We start from the raw sequence: 17,776 nt of genomic DNA, 5'->3' as shown, positions 1-17,776 counted from the left end.
TAAATATCCAATGTTCCAAAAAATATACAAGATATACAATGATCATAAATACAACATGTATGAAGACATCCACATATCCAATATATCCAACGACTACAACCCTAGATGGGCTTCTTGCCCAGGGATCCTCCAGCTCCATCACTAGTACCTGAAATGTGGTTCCCCAAACACGGGGTGAGATTTGACAATTTCAGTAAATCAAAGGTCCTGGAAGGTCACTCCACCCAATGACTCACTCAATATGCATACAATAATAACAAATGTACAGTATAACATACAAAATCATAATAATCACTGGGCACACATCCAAGAACATTCACACGAGGATATTATTTAAGGATATATACTTACAACTCCCGAGACATTCTTAGTGCCGCTCCCAAAATGAAGACAGCCTTACGGTAAAATCTGACTAGAACTCCCTACGAAGACCTATCTAGTAGAAGTCCCCACAATATCTATCTATTGGCCAAAGATATAGGTATAAATACCATAACATGCTATACAACATGTCAAAATGCATGAACACACTCTAACATGCATTACCAGAGATCACAAATCCAACCACTACCCTCAAAGGGCGTGGTGGAGCACACACAAAGGGATTAACCCCAGGACACAGAAGTTTACCTCTTTGAAGCTTCCAAAATAGATAGCTTCAACCACAAGTTACTTCCTCCACGAGCAACCTCACTTGATATTATTACAATGTAGCTATACAATATTCACACCTATGTCATAACATGAATAAAACAACATCAACCAAGCATCAATCAATACCCTAATGATGAACATAAGTTCATACTTACCAATTTCTTGATACACAAGAACCCAATGGTTTCAAACCCTTAGATCATGCCTCCATCAAGCTATTCAAGTGCTTCAATCTACAAGGTCATACAACCAACGGTCAATATACAACTTGACCATACAAGAAATCAAACACATAAAGCCTATCCTATCCATGCATGGCTTCAGCCATGACTCAAGGAAATGCCCAAAATGATAATTTTAATTTCATGTAATCATCAATACACCATTAGCATCCTACTACATTACTAATGAATCCATCATCTAACTTCAACTTCACATTACCCAATTTCCCCCCAAAACTCCTCATATGGTTCCAAAGGCCAAGGTGTTTTTGCATTGTTTATCATGTTTTCAACTCATGGTTTAATCTCACCAACAATGTTCACTAACACACCACATCATTTATTCATGCCATTTCACACTCAACAATAATTTCCCAACATTGGCCGTCAAGGCCGAGACATGCATACCAACATTCCTAGTGAATTTTTCTTGTTTTAACATGCATTAAGCTTCCATCCAACCCCATAATTAATTACGCCAACAACCTACACTCATAATTAATTACTTCATAGGACTGTGTTCCCATTTATTGGTAGAGAAGGGTGGCCTCTCAGTCTATTTCTTGGTGGGCAAGCCTATGTTCAGTAGTAGATTCAGTAGATATGGTGGCAAGTATGAGTTGCCATTCATTCACTAGTTCCTGATGGTGGCCAACTTACCTGAGCTGCTGATCTCGGCAATGATAATTCCCTTAAGGCTAAGTCATGTTTGGCTTAATCGAGATCCATGCTTCCTATGTGGGATGGATTGCTTTTATAGTCATGTCACAGGGGTTTTTTGGACTGGGCCTTTAGCAATTTGGCCTCTATTTCACATGTAGTTGGTCCGGATCATATGTCATAAATTTCATTGAATAGTTTATAAAAAGTGATTTGATTAACCATTTAATCAATTAAACTAATTGAATTACGTACCAACTTCTTCTGAGTTCTCTACTTCAACATTGGTTATTTTCACTTTTATTATATTACCTTTTTGCACAATGACTAAATTATTTCTACACGCCATTTAAATATTTGACTTTTTCAAGTGGTTGTTATAATTAAATTCTTTTAACACTGAGTCAACATATTATTGAATAGTTACGTAAAAAAAATTATTTGCAATGAATCAAAATTAAATTCTAAAAAAGTAGCTCTGTTGAAGTAAAATAAAATACATAATTAAATACAATATAGTAAACTTGCAAACATGCAGTGTGGATGCGAGTAGTTTGCAATGATAGATTTTTCAAATTCACTTCTATCTAGTTTTTTTTACTATAATTGTAGGTGTGGCTAAGCTATTGCTTGATTGAAATTTAGTTTATGGAAGAAAAACAAGCCACAACCTTTGTAATTTTGATTTTGGTGTCTTCGCCTCACCTGTGTAATTTTTATTTTGGCATTGCGAATCATGCAATTCACTCTTGAAATCAAAGAGTCTTCACTTTCCTCGAAGATAATAGCAAAGTTACTATAATCTCTTTTTGTTGTTCTGAGTTATTCCATTTTACTTTTAGTTGGGGGTTTGGGTAGAACACCTCAAATTGAAAAAGAGGGAAAATTGCAGAGTTCTCATACTCAGTAATGAGTAAAATATAGAGATGCATACCCAAGAGTTGGACATTCATGTTGCACTTCAGCACTTCTAGTAACATTAGTATCCTCTTCATAAATCTTGTATCTATTGTCACTAAATCCATTAAAATCTAGTTTCAACAATCAGCCAGTAAAAATATCAAGTGACACAGCTAATTCTGCCAATTGCTTCTGATCAAGATACGATACAAGATCCATTGAAATTAATTGTTTTCTTAAACTTGTGAAGTCTTCTGCCTTGAAATTGTATGTGGATTGAAGTTTCTCAGCTTCACAGTCTGCTGCTTCAGCTTCTGCAAGCAGGAGATTAGCTTCTTCTACATCACCCATTTCTAGTGTGGCAGCTTTTTCTGCTCTAGCAGTAGAAGCAGTCAAAAGTAGCCTTTGATATCTAGCCATTGCCAACTCTTTTTCCTTCAATAAAATCACTCCCTCAGTCTCCTGCAATTTATTAAGGGTGTCTTCAATTTCTTCCTCAAGCTTCTCAAGATTTAAAGTGGCCGAATCCATGTCTATCTGCATGCCCTCTTTTTCAACACTCAGTGACTTAGCCTCAGTAGTTATACGTGCAGCCTCCTTGAAATTTCTTGCAGCAGTAGCAACTTTCTTTTCTGCTTCAAGTTCTGGGACTCTTTTATCTATGAAAATAATCCTCTGCTTGAACGATGCTATATCTTGCTGGATGTTTGACTTTCTTGAAGATAGTTCCTAAAAACAGTGCAATGACATTTGTGAACAAATAAAAAACAAAATATTATTTTTTCAGGGGGGAAAGAAACATCAATAGACCTTACTTGCTTAGGATAAACAACACAAAAACAAGATATCATGGATTTGATTACATGTGGAACCATTTTATATTTTTATAGCATTTGCTCAACCCAATAAACATTCAAGCAGCTTAGCTTGTGTATAACTTCAAATTTAAGGTTATTAGGTAGCGCACAGGTGCCTGGCAAGAGGCAGTGAGTCTTTGTGATTATGCATCACATTTCAGCCATATAAACAATTCAAAAAGATAAAAATCAGTATAAGAATTAACCTGCAAGGAAGCTCTTGCAGCAGAAACCTCCTGCTGAAACAATTTCAGGTCTTCAGAAAGCTTTTCCTCATTGTTTGCAAGGGTCAATTTATCCTCCCTGGACTTCAAGATAGATGACATCAATCTTCTTCTTAGTTCAACTATTTCCCAGTATCCTTTTGCTTCCTCCTCAGAAATCCTAACAATTTCCCTACGCTTTGCCCCCATTTCTTCTTCCTGAATGAGAAAGTTATCAATTTCCTCCTTCTTTAGTGCCAAAGTTTCAGACTCTAATTTCACTTGAGCAAGGACAGATTGCAATTTGTCATACATCACATCAATGCTTGACCGAATCTCTTTAAATCCAGAGACAACATTACTCATCTTATTCTCTACAGCTTTCAAATTAGAGTCATTGTCTGCTATCTCCTTTTGTTTCTGTTCAACTAAAGCAAGAAGGTTTTCCAATTCAACCATTAGCATGTCCTTTCTTTCACAAAGGATATCTTTTTCTCTTTTGTCATCTTGGATTGAATGCTCAATGGTATTATTCAAATCTAAATGAGCTTCACTTATAAAATGTGATTCAATCTCCAACTCCATCTTTTTAACCTCCAAGGCTTCAGATGACGAAAGCCACTGGTTCATTTCTTTTGAATGCACTGATGTTGCTTTCTTCAAGGCAAAATCTGCATTGTTTGAAGCATTCTAGGAAAAGGAATATAGACATTTTAGATATTCTACCCATAACTTAGAATGAGGAGCCTAATGAATAAGCCAATAAGGGCATGCAAAATTATGCACATAAAAATGCACGGCGATGGATGAAACTTAACAGCTTGAGCACTATCGTCCACAGAGTAATGAATGAAGATAATCTATTATGTACATACTTGTATTAAAAGGTCATCAGGTACTGGTATTACAACCAGCAGAACCAATATGGATAAAGGAACCGTTTTATATTATTCTAACAGCTTAGATTCCAATGATCATTGGACCATGAAGCAAGGCCACCAAAAAAGAGGAGCTGTGGACACTCGGATACAGCATGACACTTGTGTCGGTGTTCATGCTTCTTAGCCATTGGGGAGAGTAAAAGAGACAGAAGGATCTGAGTATTCTGTGAAATAGGACCCAAATTAAGATCCATTAATTACATCATTGCCAATGGTGTTATGCGATTTTATGGGCATTTTAGTGAGAAATCAATAATCCTGTAAAGCATTAATTTAAAAGGTGGAATCAATCACACCAGCAGGAACACTTGCCGATAAGTATTTTTATTTAAGCAGAGGATGAACGTCTAGAATCCATCACGTTTCATGTCATTAATAGATTTATGTGAAGTTACAAGGAAATACAAATGCTGTAAAGTAGACAATCACATTTCAATCGGGCTTGGTCAGTATTGCATCTGAACTTATAAACGATGTTATTGAAGAATATAAATGATTAAGATAGAGTGGATATACATTCCTTAAAAAATAAAAAAGATATGAAAGTTTTGCATGCATGTTTTGAATAAGATAAAAGATTGCCCCCTTTTTTTACTAACCATTGCATAATGTTCGAGTAAGACTGCACTTTCTTCCTCGGCAGCTATGAGAGAGTCGAGGGCATGCTGCAATTTTAAATCTAGAGCATCGATTATGGCATCTGCTTCTCTCAAAGAATTGGCGAAAGCTTGTCTATCCTTCTCGGCAGCAGAAAGGTTTTCGCTAACTTTTTCAGCCCTTTCAAAATCTTCAGCTTCACAAGCTTCTTCCAATTGCTTTTCAAGTTCCATGTGCTTAAGGGAAACAAGATTGGCATTCTCAGCGGCTTTTCTTCTGTTCCTGATGGAACCCTTTCGGACAGCAGAAGCAGCGTTCACCAGTTGACGGGCGTGGTTAAGCTTCTCATGTATGCGGGCCTTAATTTGCTGGAACTCTGCCTCAGAAAAAGTTTCACCGTCCTGAGAAACATCTTCGTCTTTCCGATTCTCATAATCCGATTTGGAACCGTCATGCAACGAGGAAGATTCAGTACATGGTTGCGTAACCACAACATCAGCGGTGATCGAAGATGGAAGGGTGTCCCCAACAGAATCGGTACGGGTATCAGAAGGTAGGTTATCAGAAATTTGAAGAGCGGTTTGGGGGAGGGAAGAAGGAGATTGGGGCAGATCGTTGGAAAAAATGGTGTCTCTACCATATCCTATTCTCAAGCCAGATCGTTTTCTCCTTCTGGAGGCCTGTCTCGTGGTAATAGCAGCAGCAGTAGTAGCAGATATAGATGGTTGCTGCGATTGGAGATCATGCTCGGCTTCAGTTACTTCCAAGTTTTGAAGGGGAGGGACAATAAGCGTCAGGTCAGAGAAGAGATTCTCGTCAAGGGGCTGCGACGATGCTGCTTTTGAAGTTGGGACCGCATCACTTTGAAGAGAATCTTCATCTTGTATATCATCTGGACGGAGCTCAACTTCAATTTGGGCAGTGTTAAACAGTACCATCCCTTCGAATAGCGAATCCATATCTTCACCTTTCTTCCCATCCAAAGCCATCGTTCGACTTGCTACTTTCCGATCCTCCTCCCCACCTTTGATTTGTCAAATCATTATTAATCATTTTCCCTCTACCCCTCTTAACTTAGGTATAAAAAATCGAAAAAGTTCAAAAAAATAACTTATATTTTTATTTTATTTTAATTATTTATTGCTTATGATTTTTTTCATCTAAACCAGTATTTAATATATTAGAAATTAAATTAACCTGGTTATTTTATCTTTCTTAGAAAAAAAATTAAATTGAGAAAAAAATTAAATTGAGAAAAAAATTAAAGAAGAAATAAGATAAAATATATAAAAAGACTAAAAATAAAAAAGAAGAAAAATATATATGTCTAAACAAAAAAAAAAGAGGATTACCAAAAAAACAGAGAAGAGAATAAATTAAAAAGGAAAAAAAGAAAAAATAAATCAATTATATAAAAAAATATAACTATTTTAAATAAATGACTGTTTTGACCGTTGAATATTCTATGACCATTGAATAAGTAATTATGGTCATTTATCATATTGTAACTGTACTTGTCTTGTGAGCCTATAAATAGAGGCATCAAAGTAAATGATAAAACAACAAGAATATATTCTCGTGCTTAGGGGTGTTCGCGGTCTGGATTGGATCTGTTTTGGAAGCAAAAATCATCTGATCCAATACCTTCGGTTTGATCATGTAATCATCCATTCGGTTTGTATTTTTTTTGAAATCCGATCCGATCCAATCCAATTTTTTTCGGTTGGATTGGATCGATTTTCGGTTTTTTGAAAATTCTAAAATTTGTTTCATGATTATTATGCAAATACCATCTTTTGTATATATTGGCTTTGGAATTTTATTTATTTTTAAATACAAAAGCATTAGTAAACAATAATATAATTTTTTTTTGGACAGAGAGATATGAAGCTCTACATAGATAAAATTTTGTTGATGAGATGTGACTAGGTTTTTTCTAGGGTTTAGTTGATGGGTTAATGGGTCTTGAGTTTATAAATTTTTGGGCTATGATTGGGGAAAGACCCAAGTAGGTAGAAAGAAATTAATATATTGGATCGATTTTCATCTACCAATCCGAAAACCGATCCAATCCAATTAAAATTTGGGATTTTTTTTCGGTTTTTCGGTTTTCAGTTTTTCGGTTTTCGGTTTTTCAGTTCGGTCACCGCGGTTTGAATCGGTTTGGATCGGTTGATGAACACCCCTACTCGTGCTTCTCTCTTACCTCTATATTTTTCTCCTCGTTATCTATAATTATTTTACAACACGTCATCAACACGATCTGCGATTCATCCCAATTTAGATCTCGGTGGTGACTTTGCAATTTTGCTCGACGACATAACCTTCACCGGCGACATCCCAATTTAGATCTTGGTGGTGACTTTGCAATTTTGCTCGATGACATAACCTTCACCGGCGACATCTTGGAAAGCTTGATCTGCAGTATTGGATAATGTGTCAGAAATACTCGTAGCTGTCGGATTTAGGATGATGTGTTTTTACTTTATTCTTTGCTTTGTTTTGCTTCCTCGACTTATTATCATAAAATATCTGAATCTGATTATTCCATCTTGTTATGTTGCCTATGTGGCTGTCGCGTTTGGAGATTTGAGTCCCTGGTAGCTCGCCGTCGCCGCTGAAGGTGGTGCACATGTTGGATCCTATGTTGGATAGGATGACCATGCTTATTGGGAGATGTTGTCTTTCTGCTCATACTTTCCAAGATCAAATGGAATAATAGTGAACATGTTTGAAGAGCTTGATCCTGTGGCGGTGAATTAAGGCCATAGCAGTGAGTTTGTGTTTTCAAGAACCCAAACAAGCTCCCCCTCTTTACTAGGGTTGGCAAAAACGAGCCAACCCGTCGGTTTGGCTCGCAACCCGTCGGTTTGGCTCGCAACCCGTCCTAAATGAGTCGGGTTGGGTTGGCCTAAATGAGCTGCCAACCCGATACAACCCGATCCGATACAACCTAGACCCAAACGAGCTAGCCCTCGGGTTAAACGGGCCAGCTCGCGGGTTGGGTATTTTTTTTAAATATTAGTGCGCTAAAACGTTTGAGCTTTAACGTTTTAACGCTGAAGACCTGCATATTTCTGGCTTTGACGTGCAGCAGCGCGCTAAAACATTCTGGATGGACGTTTTAGCGCTCCAGACCAGCATCTTTTGGCTTCTTTCTTAGCAGGGCGCTAAAACGTTCTGGATGAACGTTTTAGCGCTCAACACTTAGAATTTTTTCTCTTCTTCAGAATCTTCTTCCTTCTCCTAGTTGCCTTTTAAGCTTGATTTTCCTACAAGAACAATGCAAATTTCAATAAAGCTTCTTGAACTTGTAGTTGAGGACATTCTAGGACATTAACCTCTTTTTCCATCATTTAATCACACAAATTAATACTAATTCATGATGAAAAACCTGATGAACTAAGGGTTTATCATCTTTTCTAAGATTTTGGTTGGCTAATTTCTTTCAGACATGTATGCAGTGTTGGAGAACAAATAAGACTAGTTCCACAAAAATCAATTTTTTTGAGCCAACTCGCGAGCCAACCCGCGAGCTTGTTTTCGAGCCAACCCGCGAGCTTTTTTCCGAGCCAACCCGCGAGCTGATTATCGAGCCAACCCGCGAGCCAACCCTAACCCGGCTCGGGTTGGGCTGGGTTGAGTTTTCTGGCTCGTTTATTTTTTCGAGCCAACCCTAACCCGACCCGATTTTTACGGGTTGAATGCGGGTTGGGCCGGGTCGAGCCGGGTTGGCCCGTTTTGCCAACCCTACTCTTTACTGTGTTGGACCTTTCATAGCAAAGCCATTATCCAGGTTTATATTGATACTTTCCCTTCTTATTCAATATAATTATTCTCGTTTATTATGTTTCTTTAAGTAGCATATTGTTTGGTATGCACATGTGTTATTATGTTTTCGACAATTTTTAAAGTTGATGGGCCTCGCATGATTTATATTCTAAATTTCATTTGCTTAATCCATATTGGATCCAGATTGCTAAAACAAGTTGCCTACCAACCAATATATACTTTAAGCATATCACGCAAACCAGTATATTGTTTTTATATATTATATCCATATATATACTTTTCTATGGCACTGCTAAGGAATTAACCCACTTGATCATTATCATCTTGAAAGCATAGAATTTGGAAAGGGTAATAGAGGCACTGTTTCTATTCATTTCCATGCTGCTGCAGTTACATTTTATTTATTATATATAATATTGTCATTTACCAAATAATAGTTCAATCTGAAGTTGATCTACTTCTTAGACTTTGGACCACATATTTGTTATATTAATTTATTGATGTATGATGCTCGTGGGATCTTACTACGAACTCAAATTTTATTTTTATTTCTAGTTTGTATAAAATTTATTGTGACAATATGTCATCTTCTTGCAATTATTATATAACCATATATTAGAATATATGTAATCAATTTTGTTTGTGTATTAGACTATGTGCAAATAATTTTACCTTTTATATTGCTATTAATTTTGTGTTAAGGGGGCAGTTACAAATCATTTGCCATCAATCAAATTTAATTTTTGAAATGAATGAGAAATCTTTGGAGCAATGTATGTTTTTTTTCCAATGCATTCATAAAGAGAGATATAATACATATATTGATATTGCAACCATTTATGCTTGCTATGGAATGGTAGGTTATTTATGAGTTTAACCGTTTTATTTTGGGCATAATTTATTTTATTCTATAATATTCTTTTAATTGAATGCAAATAAAGAGTTATGATGATGTGCAAATAAATGCATTCTTTTATTTGAAATTTTATTGTTAATTAAATAATCATTACAATTATTTTATATATGATTAAATCTCAAACCGTTACAGTTGTCTCATGTATGGTTAAATGTTATTCAATAATTTAATGTATGAATTAGTGATTTAATGTATGAATTAAGGAGTTGATATGGTTATGAATATGTATTAAATGATACAATAATTATTATTACCGTTATAGTTTTGTGAATTTTATAATTGAATGTAATTGTGTCACTTATGAATTTACATCATTAATGATTATTGTTACTGAAAGTTATAATTTTTAGATTTATTATTCATTTTGGAATACATTTGACAGCGTTTAAAATGATAATTTTCGTTCAAACTGATTGTTATAAATATAACATTTGAATTGATCATTTGAATCTCTACCATTTTTTCTATAATTGTTGTTACATGCTTTATGTTTAGCATGACCATCATATTTATTTTCAATTATTATGGTGCTTTAATGCATCATATTAATTAGACCTTGAATATCTTTAATGCTCAATTTATAATATGAATTATCTGTTTTGAATCATTATTAATTTTCATTCAATGTATAGTTATTATAGTGTTTTTCCATATCTGAATTAGTGAAAATAATTTAATTTTAGACATGTTGTTCAAAAGCATTGCCCGAAGCAAATGTCAAATATGTGAAAGACTCTAGCTATTGAGGGCTATGAGCACAAGTGATGATACAACCTTTGAAGTGATGATAGAAAATCTAACATTGGGTCAAATCATGAAAAGGAATGAAGCCACACGAAAGTGGCTAATGAAATGAATATGCAAAATTAAAATAAGGGCAAGTGTTATGAATCTCATGCCATTGAAATTAATCCCACTGATGAGACTAAATATCTTTGTTGGTTATTGCTCTTGAAGTAGCAAAATCCGAATTATTTTATCAATTGTCTATGACTTCAATGCCTCGATATTTGATGCATGTAATTACACATATTGATATGGAGGAAGCAAATTTTAATACAATATTGTGGCTGGAAGATCCCCACCAAGTAATTTGAGTTTAGATGATTGGCTTCATGCCTCAGCACCTGCAGATATTTATTTTCTTGGGTAGGATTTGGTACTTGTTAACGTCTTTTCCAAGCAAACTTAGTACTAGTTGTTACTGATGACACATTCTACCTCTCTATTGCAGATTTCAAGAGATAGTTCCCTTGAATTCTGGTAATATCTTAGGGGCAGAAGACAATGGTCCTGCCAAAAAATGGCTGGCTCTCATTGGAAAAACTTTGAACAATCTACCTGGTACTAGTGGAGGTAGCGGGTATTATACACCATCTCCCATTCCTCAGCCAGTGGTAGAATTAAATGCAGATTTTGAGGGATTGGCTAGGCAGAAGAATTCATCATTCTTCCATAGGCGATCATTCCAGACAACTTCTAGCAGCTGGGGAATGGACAATGATCCTTCAACTTCTTGTTCGCACAAAAATGATATGCAACTGACAGTAATCAAATTATGTGGAAGGTGGAATGTTTAAGTCCAATTTTTGACCTTGAACTCCAAGCAAATATATATGTCAATATCTCAATATAATTTCTATCAGGTAATTCTTTAGTATTATACAACAATTTCAAGAAAAATAATAAAATCTGACCAGTTAATTGTTCTTTTCCTCTGACAAGATCAGAAGAACAAAAATTTTGTTAGACTGTCCAAGTTTCTGAATCTTCTTAATTTTTTTAATCAATTGCAAGCAGCAGATACAAGCCAGAAGATACATCTTGTTGATACTCGAATGAACAGATATCAACCAGCATTATATTTTTCCAACATTTTACCAAAAAGTAACAGCTTGAAGAATTGTTTACAGAGATAGTTTTAAACTGTGAAAGTGAGCAACATGTTCTGAATCAACTAGAAAATATCAGCTCGTATACAGTATATTTTTCCCAGAGACATATCTACTGCATTACTAATATAGCTATAAGAAGTAACCACCGTTGTACCAACACCATAAAAAAATTTCCTATAAAATTCCTAATTTTCTATCTAGCAATTTAAAATTAAAACTTGGGGAAAGAAAAGCATACTTGTTTGTATTCCTTTGCAACGAATGCATCACCAACGAAATAAGCACCACAAATCAAAGAAAGCACAATGAGGAAACTGCAAAGGAGCAACTTATTCTTCAAGTATGGCAAGACAAAACCCTGACAAAGACAATGGTTATCACAACTTGAGAAATTATTACAGTTCAATAAAGTAAAAATGATTTCTTATAACTCAGCCAACAAAGCAATCATAAAATGTAGAGGAACGGGCAAAAAGTGGTTTAAGAAAAAACTTTAGTCATTTTGCTCCTGCTGCAGCATAACAATAAAAGTAAAGCAAAGACAATTCTCAGCAGGTCCAGGTCCAATACAAGGTTATTTTTATAAACCTTACCATACCACAAAGGATGCAATTCTTAATTTAATTGAGCATGGGAAACACAGTGCCCAAAATAATCTTTGTATCTCGATGAAAATCTGTAACTAACCACCTAATAACAGATTGTGGACTGTAAGCAGAGGGAACTACCAAACGTAGTTCAGGAATAATAATAACTTGTGAAACATACATATTCTAAGGAGATAGGAAAAGTGCGAATATGATTTCCCCTTTTCTCTTGCAAAAGCCATAAATAAAAGAAACATCTCACATGCAATTTAGTCATCTAAGCTGTCAAAAACATTCCGTTGACCCGAGACTCGCAAAAAAAAAAACACAATAAATAGAGACATAAACAGATTTTGAGAAGACAAGAATACAGAGGTACATGAAGTTGAATGAACAAACAAACATGTTTGGGCAAGTCCTGAGGGAATTTCAAGTTCCCATTAAACCCAGCAGCCACACAAACAGATTAGAGTGAGAGGGAGGGAGGGAGCTTACGGTTACAGAACTCAAAGCCTTCATTTGATCTTGCAAGTGAAGAGGGGGGAAGTACATAGATTAAGAGAAGAAAAAAGATAGCTTTTTTGAAGAAAAAAGATAAAAAGAAATAATTCTTTCCTATACGAAACTAATTTAAGAGAAAAATATCCATCTATTTATTCTAGCCATCAAGAATAAAAAGTTTTTTGAAACAGTATACTCATGCGCTCCTCATTGGAATTTGCTTTTTTATTGATTTTTCTGCAAAAGAATAAATCAAAGATACATATAGCTGGCTACATTGCTATTTGTCATAAAAAAATAAAGAAAATAAAACCAAATTCCAATCAGAACTTACTGTGAGATTTGGATGAAAAAACTTCGTGGAATTTGTGGAAGGAAACAAAAAAAAGGACAATGTCTTCGCATTTCCCGATTTACGTTAGTCCAATCTGTTTCAAAGGATGGAATGAAAACCTATTAGAATAATAAATTAAGCCAATTTAAGCCAATCCCCTATTAGAATAGTATGTATAACAGTAATCTTGAGTCAAATAACAAATTTCACATTTATATTCCTTCACATTAACGTCTGTGAAATCAAAATGAGCGTAAATTCATCTAAAATTTTATTTTCAAATAAACTCGTGCTGTTGCAATTCCTTCACTGTCAAATCTCATTTCCACTATTTTAAATGACTAACGCTAAATGGCTGCTTCAAATTTCTATAATTTTCGCTACTTTATTTTCATATCCAAAAAATCTAAATCAAACAATTAAAGAGTTTGAAAGCCCAAACTTACTCACGATTAGTAAAAAAACCTGCAAATGGCAGCAAAGAGAAGCACTCTAAGAAAGAGAGATAATGAGCCATGGTCACTATTTTTGCAAACAAAACACATATCCAAACCCTAGTCAAGAAAGAGAGAAATGAAGAAATTAGAATTGAAGATAAATTAGAATACTTGCAAGAAAAAAGAGATGAAGAAATCAGAATTTAAAAAGGTGAGGTGTGTGTTATGAATCGAGTGAGTCTGAGACTGAGAATTTGAGAATAAAGAAATAGGGCTGAGAATTCGAGAGGGAAAAAAATGAGAGAAAAGGTGTAGTATGTGCTGTGCTACTCGTTTTTACTTGAATAGTAAAATTTATTATTTTTAAATATTTTAGAGTATATTAATTAACCGTGGTTAAAAAGTCATGGTTAAAGGCAGGTTTTCTCGTAGTGAATAGTTGGCAATATAAAGCTCTAGAAGAGCTAATTTGTGATTATCAAGGGGGACCAAATTGGCTATAAATGATATCACATTGAGATCACAAATGGTGGTAAAGTTGACTATTTTTATAAATATTGCAGGTAAGAAATGTGTATAAAAAGGAAAAATTACTTGTTTTTCTTCCGATATATGTTACACTAATATTAGCATGATTGAAAAACGTGCCTTGGTAAATCAAAAGTATATTGATTATAATAACTATATCATTTGGCATGACCGGATGGACCATCCCGGATCAAATATGATGCGAAATATTATTGAAAATTCATATGATCATGTATTGAAGAACCAAAAGATTCTTTAATTTATTGAATTGTCATATAATGCTAGTTCTCAGAAAAATTATCACCAACTAAATTTGAGATTCAATCTCTTGCATTTTTAAAATTTTTGATGAATAGAAAAATAATTGGCCAAAATACAAAGAAGCAATTCATATTTAAAGTTTTTTGGACATAGAATCCAAAACATGAAGGTGTAAAGCCAGTGGGGGTACAAATGTGCAAAACTATAATAAGAAAAATGAAGTCGTATGATATAAAGCACGACTTATAGCACAATGATTTTCGCAAAAGCCTGACATTTATTCTCTTTGTGGTGGATGCAATCACCTTCAGATGTCTTATTAATCTAGCAGTATATGAAAAATTGACATGTATAATGGATGTTATTATAGCCTATTTATATGACTTATTCGGTCGATAATGAAATTTATGTAAAAATCCTAGAAGGATTTAAAACTCTTGAAGCATATAAGATTTCCCGGAAAATTTGTTGAATAAAGCTTCAAATATCAGTAAATGGATTAAAGAAATAAAGACATATGTGGTATAATCGCCTTGATAAAATATTTATCAGTTGACTTACAATTTAAAGAGATTGTTGATGGGACGTAAATTCGTTCCCATCTAAGCCCATTTTGATGGCAAAATACCCTCCGTTCCCTCATCTGATGAGCAACTTCAGCATGAAAATCACTTGTTTTACACATTTGTGACAAAAACACAGTGGGGGAACGGATGATGACGTAATCCTTTGAAAACACATTAAAAGGGGAACAGATTGAGAACATTTATTACACCTGCTCCACTCATTTAATGCTTCTGATCACTTTGCAGGAAACGTGGAAACAAAGTCTTCATAAAGTAGAGGCGGTGCACCAACTAAGCACAAAGAAATGTGCACAGCAGGAAATAAAGAGTTCTCATTGGCTAAGAAGAAAACAAGACATGGGGAACTGCAAGAAAACGACTAATCATCAACAATAACTGTCCCATCAAGCAAGTTGCAAGCTTCCAAACACTGTTGCCACAGCCTCGTCCCTTCAGTCAAGAAACCAACTCCAAAGGATTTTACAAGACTGCCACTCACTCTTCTGCCTATAAATAGGACGTCCCAAACACGAAGACATCATCGAATTCCTTAGGAATCAAATTCCTGAAGAAGAGATGACCTATTATTATTTAGTAGTTTACATTTTTGTATAGTTGTAGCTATAGTTAAGTGACAACACTTCTCCCTTATTCTGTAACATTCACTTGACACTCCTCACGAGCATCAACCATCTTCTCCATTTTAGATTTTGTTGTAATCTTCCTTGTTTCATTTTAATATAAGTGTTTCTTCTTTCCTTTCCACTCGTTATCTTTGAACTGAATCTCGGGTCTATGGGACTTCAGTTTAAAATAATTATGTTTAAAATATCAGCCATGGGCTGAAGTATCCGTGGAACGGATAAGCTGCAAAACTCTTAAAGAATTATTTTCAAAACTCTTGACTGAAGCTTTTTGTATTTCTCTGGCTAAGTAAGCTATATTCATTGTGTATCAATGGAAATTGAACACATACTGAGAAAGGAACTTCCTTAAGGAAGAGATTTCAGACAGCTTAGCTAGTGGGGGAAGGTAGTGTTTTGGCAACGACACTTTTGGTCACCTTAGGAATAAGGGGCCACTTCGTCCACTTTAAGGTTCTGTACCAATTACCTGTTGGAGTTAAGGGAGCCATAAGAATATGGAAACTTGTGAGCCATCTAGTCCATGAGCTAAGGAATCAGAGTTGGCAGTTAAGAAACTGGGACAAAGCCAAAAAGTGCTAAGTCTTGAGCAGAGAAAATAACTATTTAAGAATGGAGCAGTAAATATGTTCCTTGTGTTAAATTGTTTTTAAAACCATCCACTTTGTTGTCTCTTGATTATAGTTATAACTGTTTTATTTTTACTTTACTTAATCTTGTATCTATCAAGCTTCAATGATTATTATCACACCTTCTCTTAAGCAGGAAGGATCACATATATAACGCAGCGAGTAATTGTTTGCCATCAGACTGAACTTACTGTTCTTGAGGAACGTTGTCAAGACAGCAGGGAACGGTTGACCAGACAGTTCAACCACTAACTTTTCTTCTCATTTTCATTCTTTATAAAATAGTTTAAGACATTATTTAGAGTTCTATCCTCGTGGGAACGATAATCTGGGCATTAATCCACCCATTATTACTTGATACGTGCACTTGCGCACTTGGGTTGGAAGCAAGGGAACAAATCTGTTTTCTTTTGCTAATTTAGAACAGAGGAATGTCCCTCATCAGAATATATATTTTTCCACCATCAGCAAACCACCCAACAAGTTTTTGACGCCGTTGCCAGGGATAGAAACACTAATTTTTTTTTCTTATTACTGTTTTTAGTACATACTCTGTATAGTTCATATTTTCTTTTCACTTATTTCTTGTCACTGATTTTGCTGTTCATATAACCTGTGTTTTATGGTTTATGAGTGAAGAGTCTGAAATAGATTATGACCACTCCACTGAAATACGTGAGTTTTTCTTTGATCCTGAGCCAGAACGTACCTTTCACAGAAGAAGAAACCTCAGGGAAGAAATTTCTGAAAATATGGCTGATCACAATAATAATGAAGATATTCCTCCTGAACAAAACTTTAGAACTTTGGCTGCTCCTTTCAGGAACAGACCAGAGAGGGGAGTAATCCTCCCTCCTGTAGCACCTAATTTTGAATTAAAACCTATCATGTTTCACATGATAAGAGAAGCTGGAGTCTTCAATGGACTCCCTGCAGAAGATCCTTACACACACCTCACAACATTTCAAGATATCTATGATAATTTCAAAGCTGAGGGTGTGACAGAGGAAAGTATGAGAATGAGGTTATTCCCTCACTCCTTGGGCTTAAAAGCAAAAACATGGATGAAAAATCTCACCCCTGGATCCATACATTCTTGGGAGGAACTTTCTAACAAGTTCATAGAAAGGTTTCTCCCTATGTCTCGACAAGCTGATGTGAGAGCAAAGCTCTATAACTTCAGGATGTTTTATGGAGAAAATCTCTATGAAGCTTGGGAGAGATACAAGTTAGAAAATGTCCAAACCATGGGGTAGAGAGTTAGGGAGTGTTACAATCTTTTTATAAAGGACTTGACCATACTTCTCAGTCAAATTTAGATTTTGCTGCAGGAGGATATTTTTTTACAAGAACGCTTGAATCCATGTATGAAATCATAGAAGGCACTGCAGAAAAGATGTCTCCAATGGTCAATAGACAGGGTGAACCCAGTAAGGAATCCTGGCATGCTAGAACTAGACAAACAAACTGCCATGGGAGTCCAGCTAGCCTCACTCATGAATGAGGTGAAGAACCTGAAAAATGATCAAGAAACACCAAGGATGGAAGTCTTGCAACTCACAGCAGTTGAAACTGAACCATGCTCAGCCTGTGGTGACCTTCATGATTCAACAGACTGCTGATAAACCCTTGGTTTACCATGCTTTTAGGCTT

General features: G+C 35.2%; 1 protein-coding gene and 1 long non-coding RNA gene across 2 annotated transcripts; both read right to left on the bottom strand.

The window, feature by feature from the left end:
• Nucleotides 1-2,462: 2,462 nt before the first annotated feature.
• Nucleotides 2,463-6,052, bottom strand: LOC133299044 (uncharacterized). The gene is made up of 3 exons (XM_061498446.1): nt 5,036-6,052; nt 3,499-4,185; nt 2,463-3,164 (listed from the first exon to the last, which is right to left on the bottom strand). The coding sequence occupies exons 1-3, from the start codon at nt 6,020-6,022 to the stop codon at nt 2,580-2,582; spliced, it is 2,259 nt and encodes a 752-aa protein (XP_061354430.1). The 5' UTR covers nt 6,023-6,052; the 3' UTR covers nt 2,463-2,579.
• Nucleotides 6,053-11,443: 5,391 nt separating this feature from the next.
• On the bottom strand, nt 11,444-13,786 carry LOC133299046 (uncharacterized). The gene is made up of 3 exons (XR_009749892.1): nt 13,505-13,786; nt 13,059-13,152; nt 11,444-11,994 (listed from the first exon to the last, which is right to left on the bottom strand). It is a non-coding gene; the product is annotated as an uncharacterized LOC133299046 (long non-coding RNA).
• Nucleotides 13,787-17,776: the final 3,990 nt, after the last annotated feature.

Source organism: Gastrolobium bilobum, unplaced genomic scaffold (assembly GCF_033153095.1).
Source record: "Gastrolobium bilobum isolate Gb01-03AN ecotype WA unplaced genomic scaffold, APGP_CSIRO_Gbil_v1 utg500, whole genome shotgun sequence".
NCBI classification, from domain to species: domain Eukaryota; kingdom Viridiplantae; phylum Streptophyta; class Magnoliopsida; order Fabales; family Fabaceae; genus Gastrolobium; species Gastrolobium bilobum.
The sequence above is the reverse complement of the archived record's forward strand: the minus strand, read 5'-3'. Positions and strand labels throughout refer to the sequence as shown.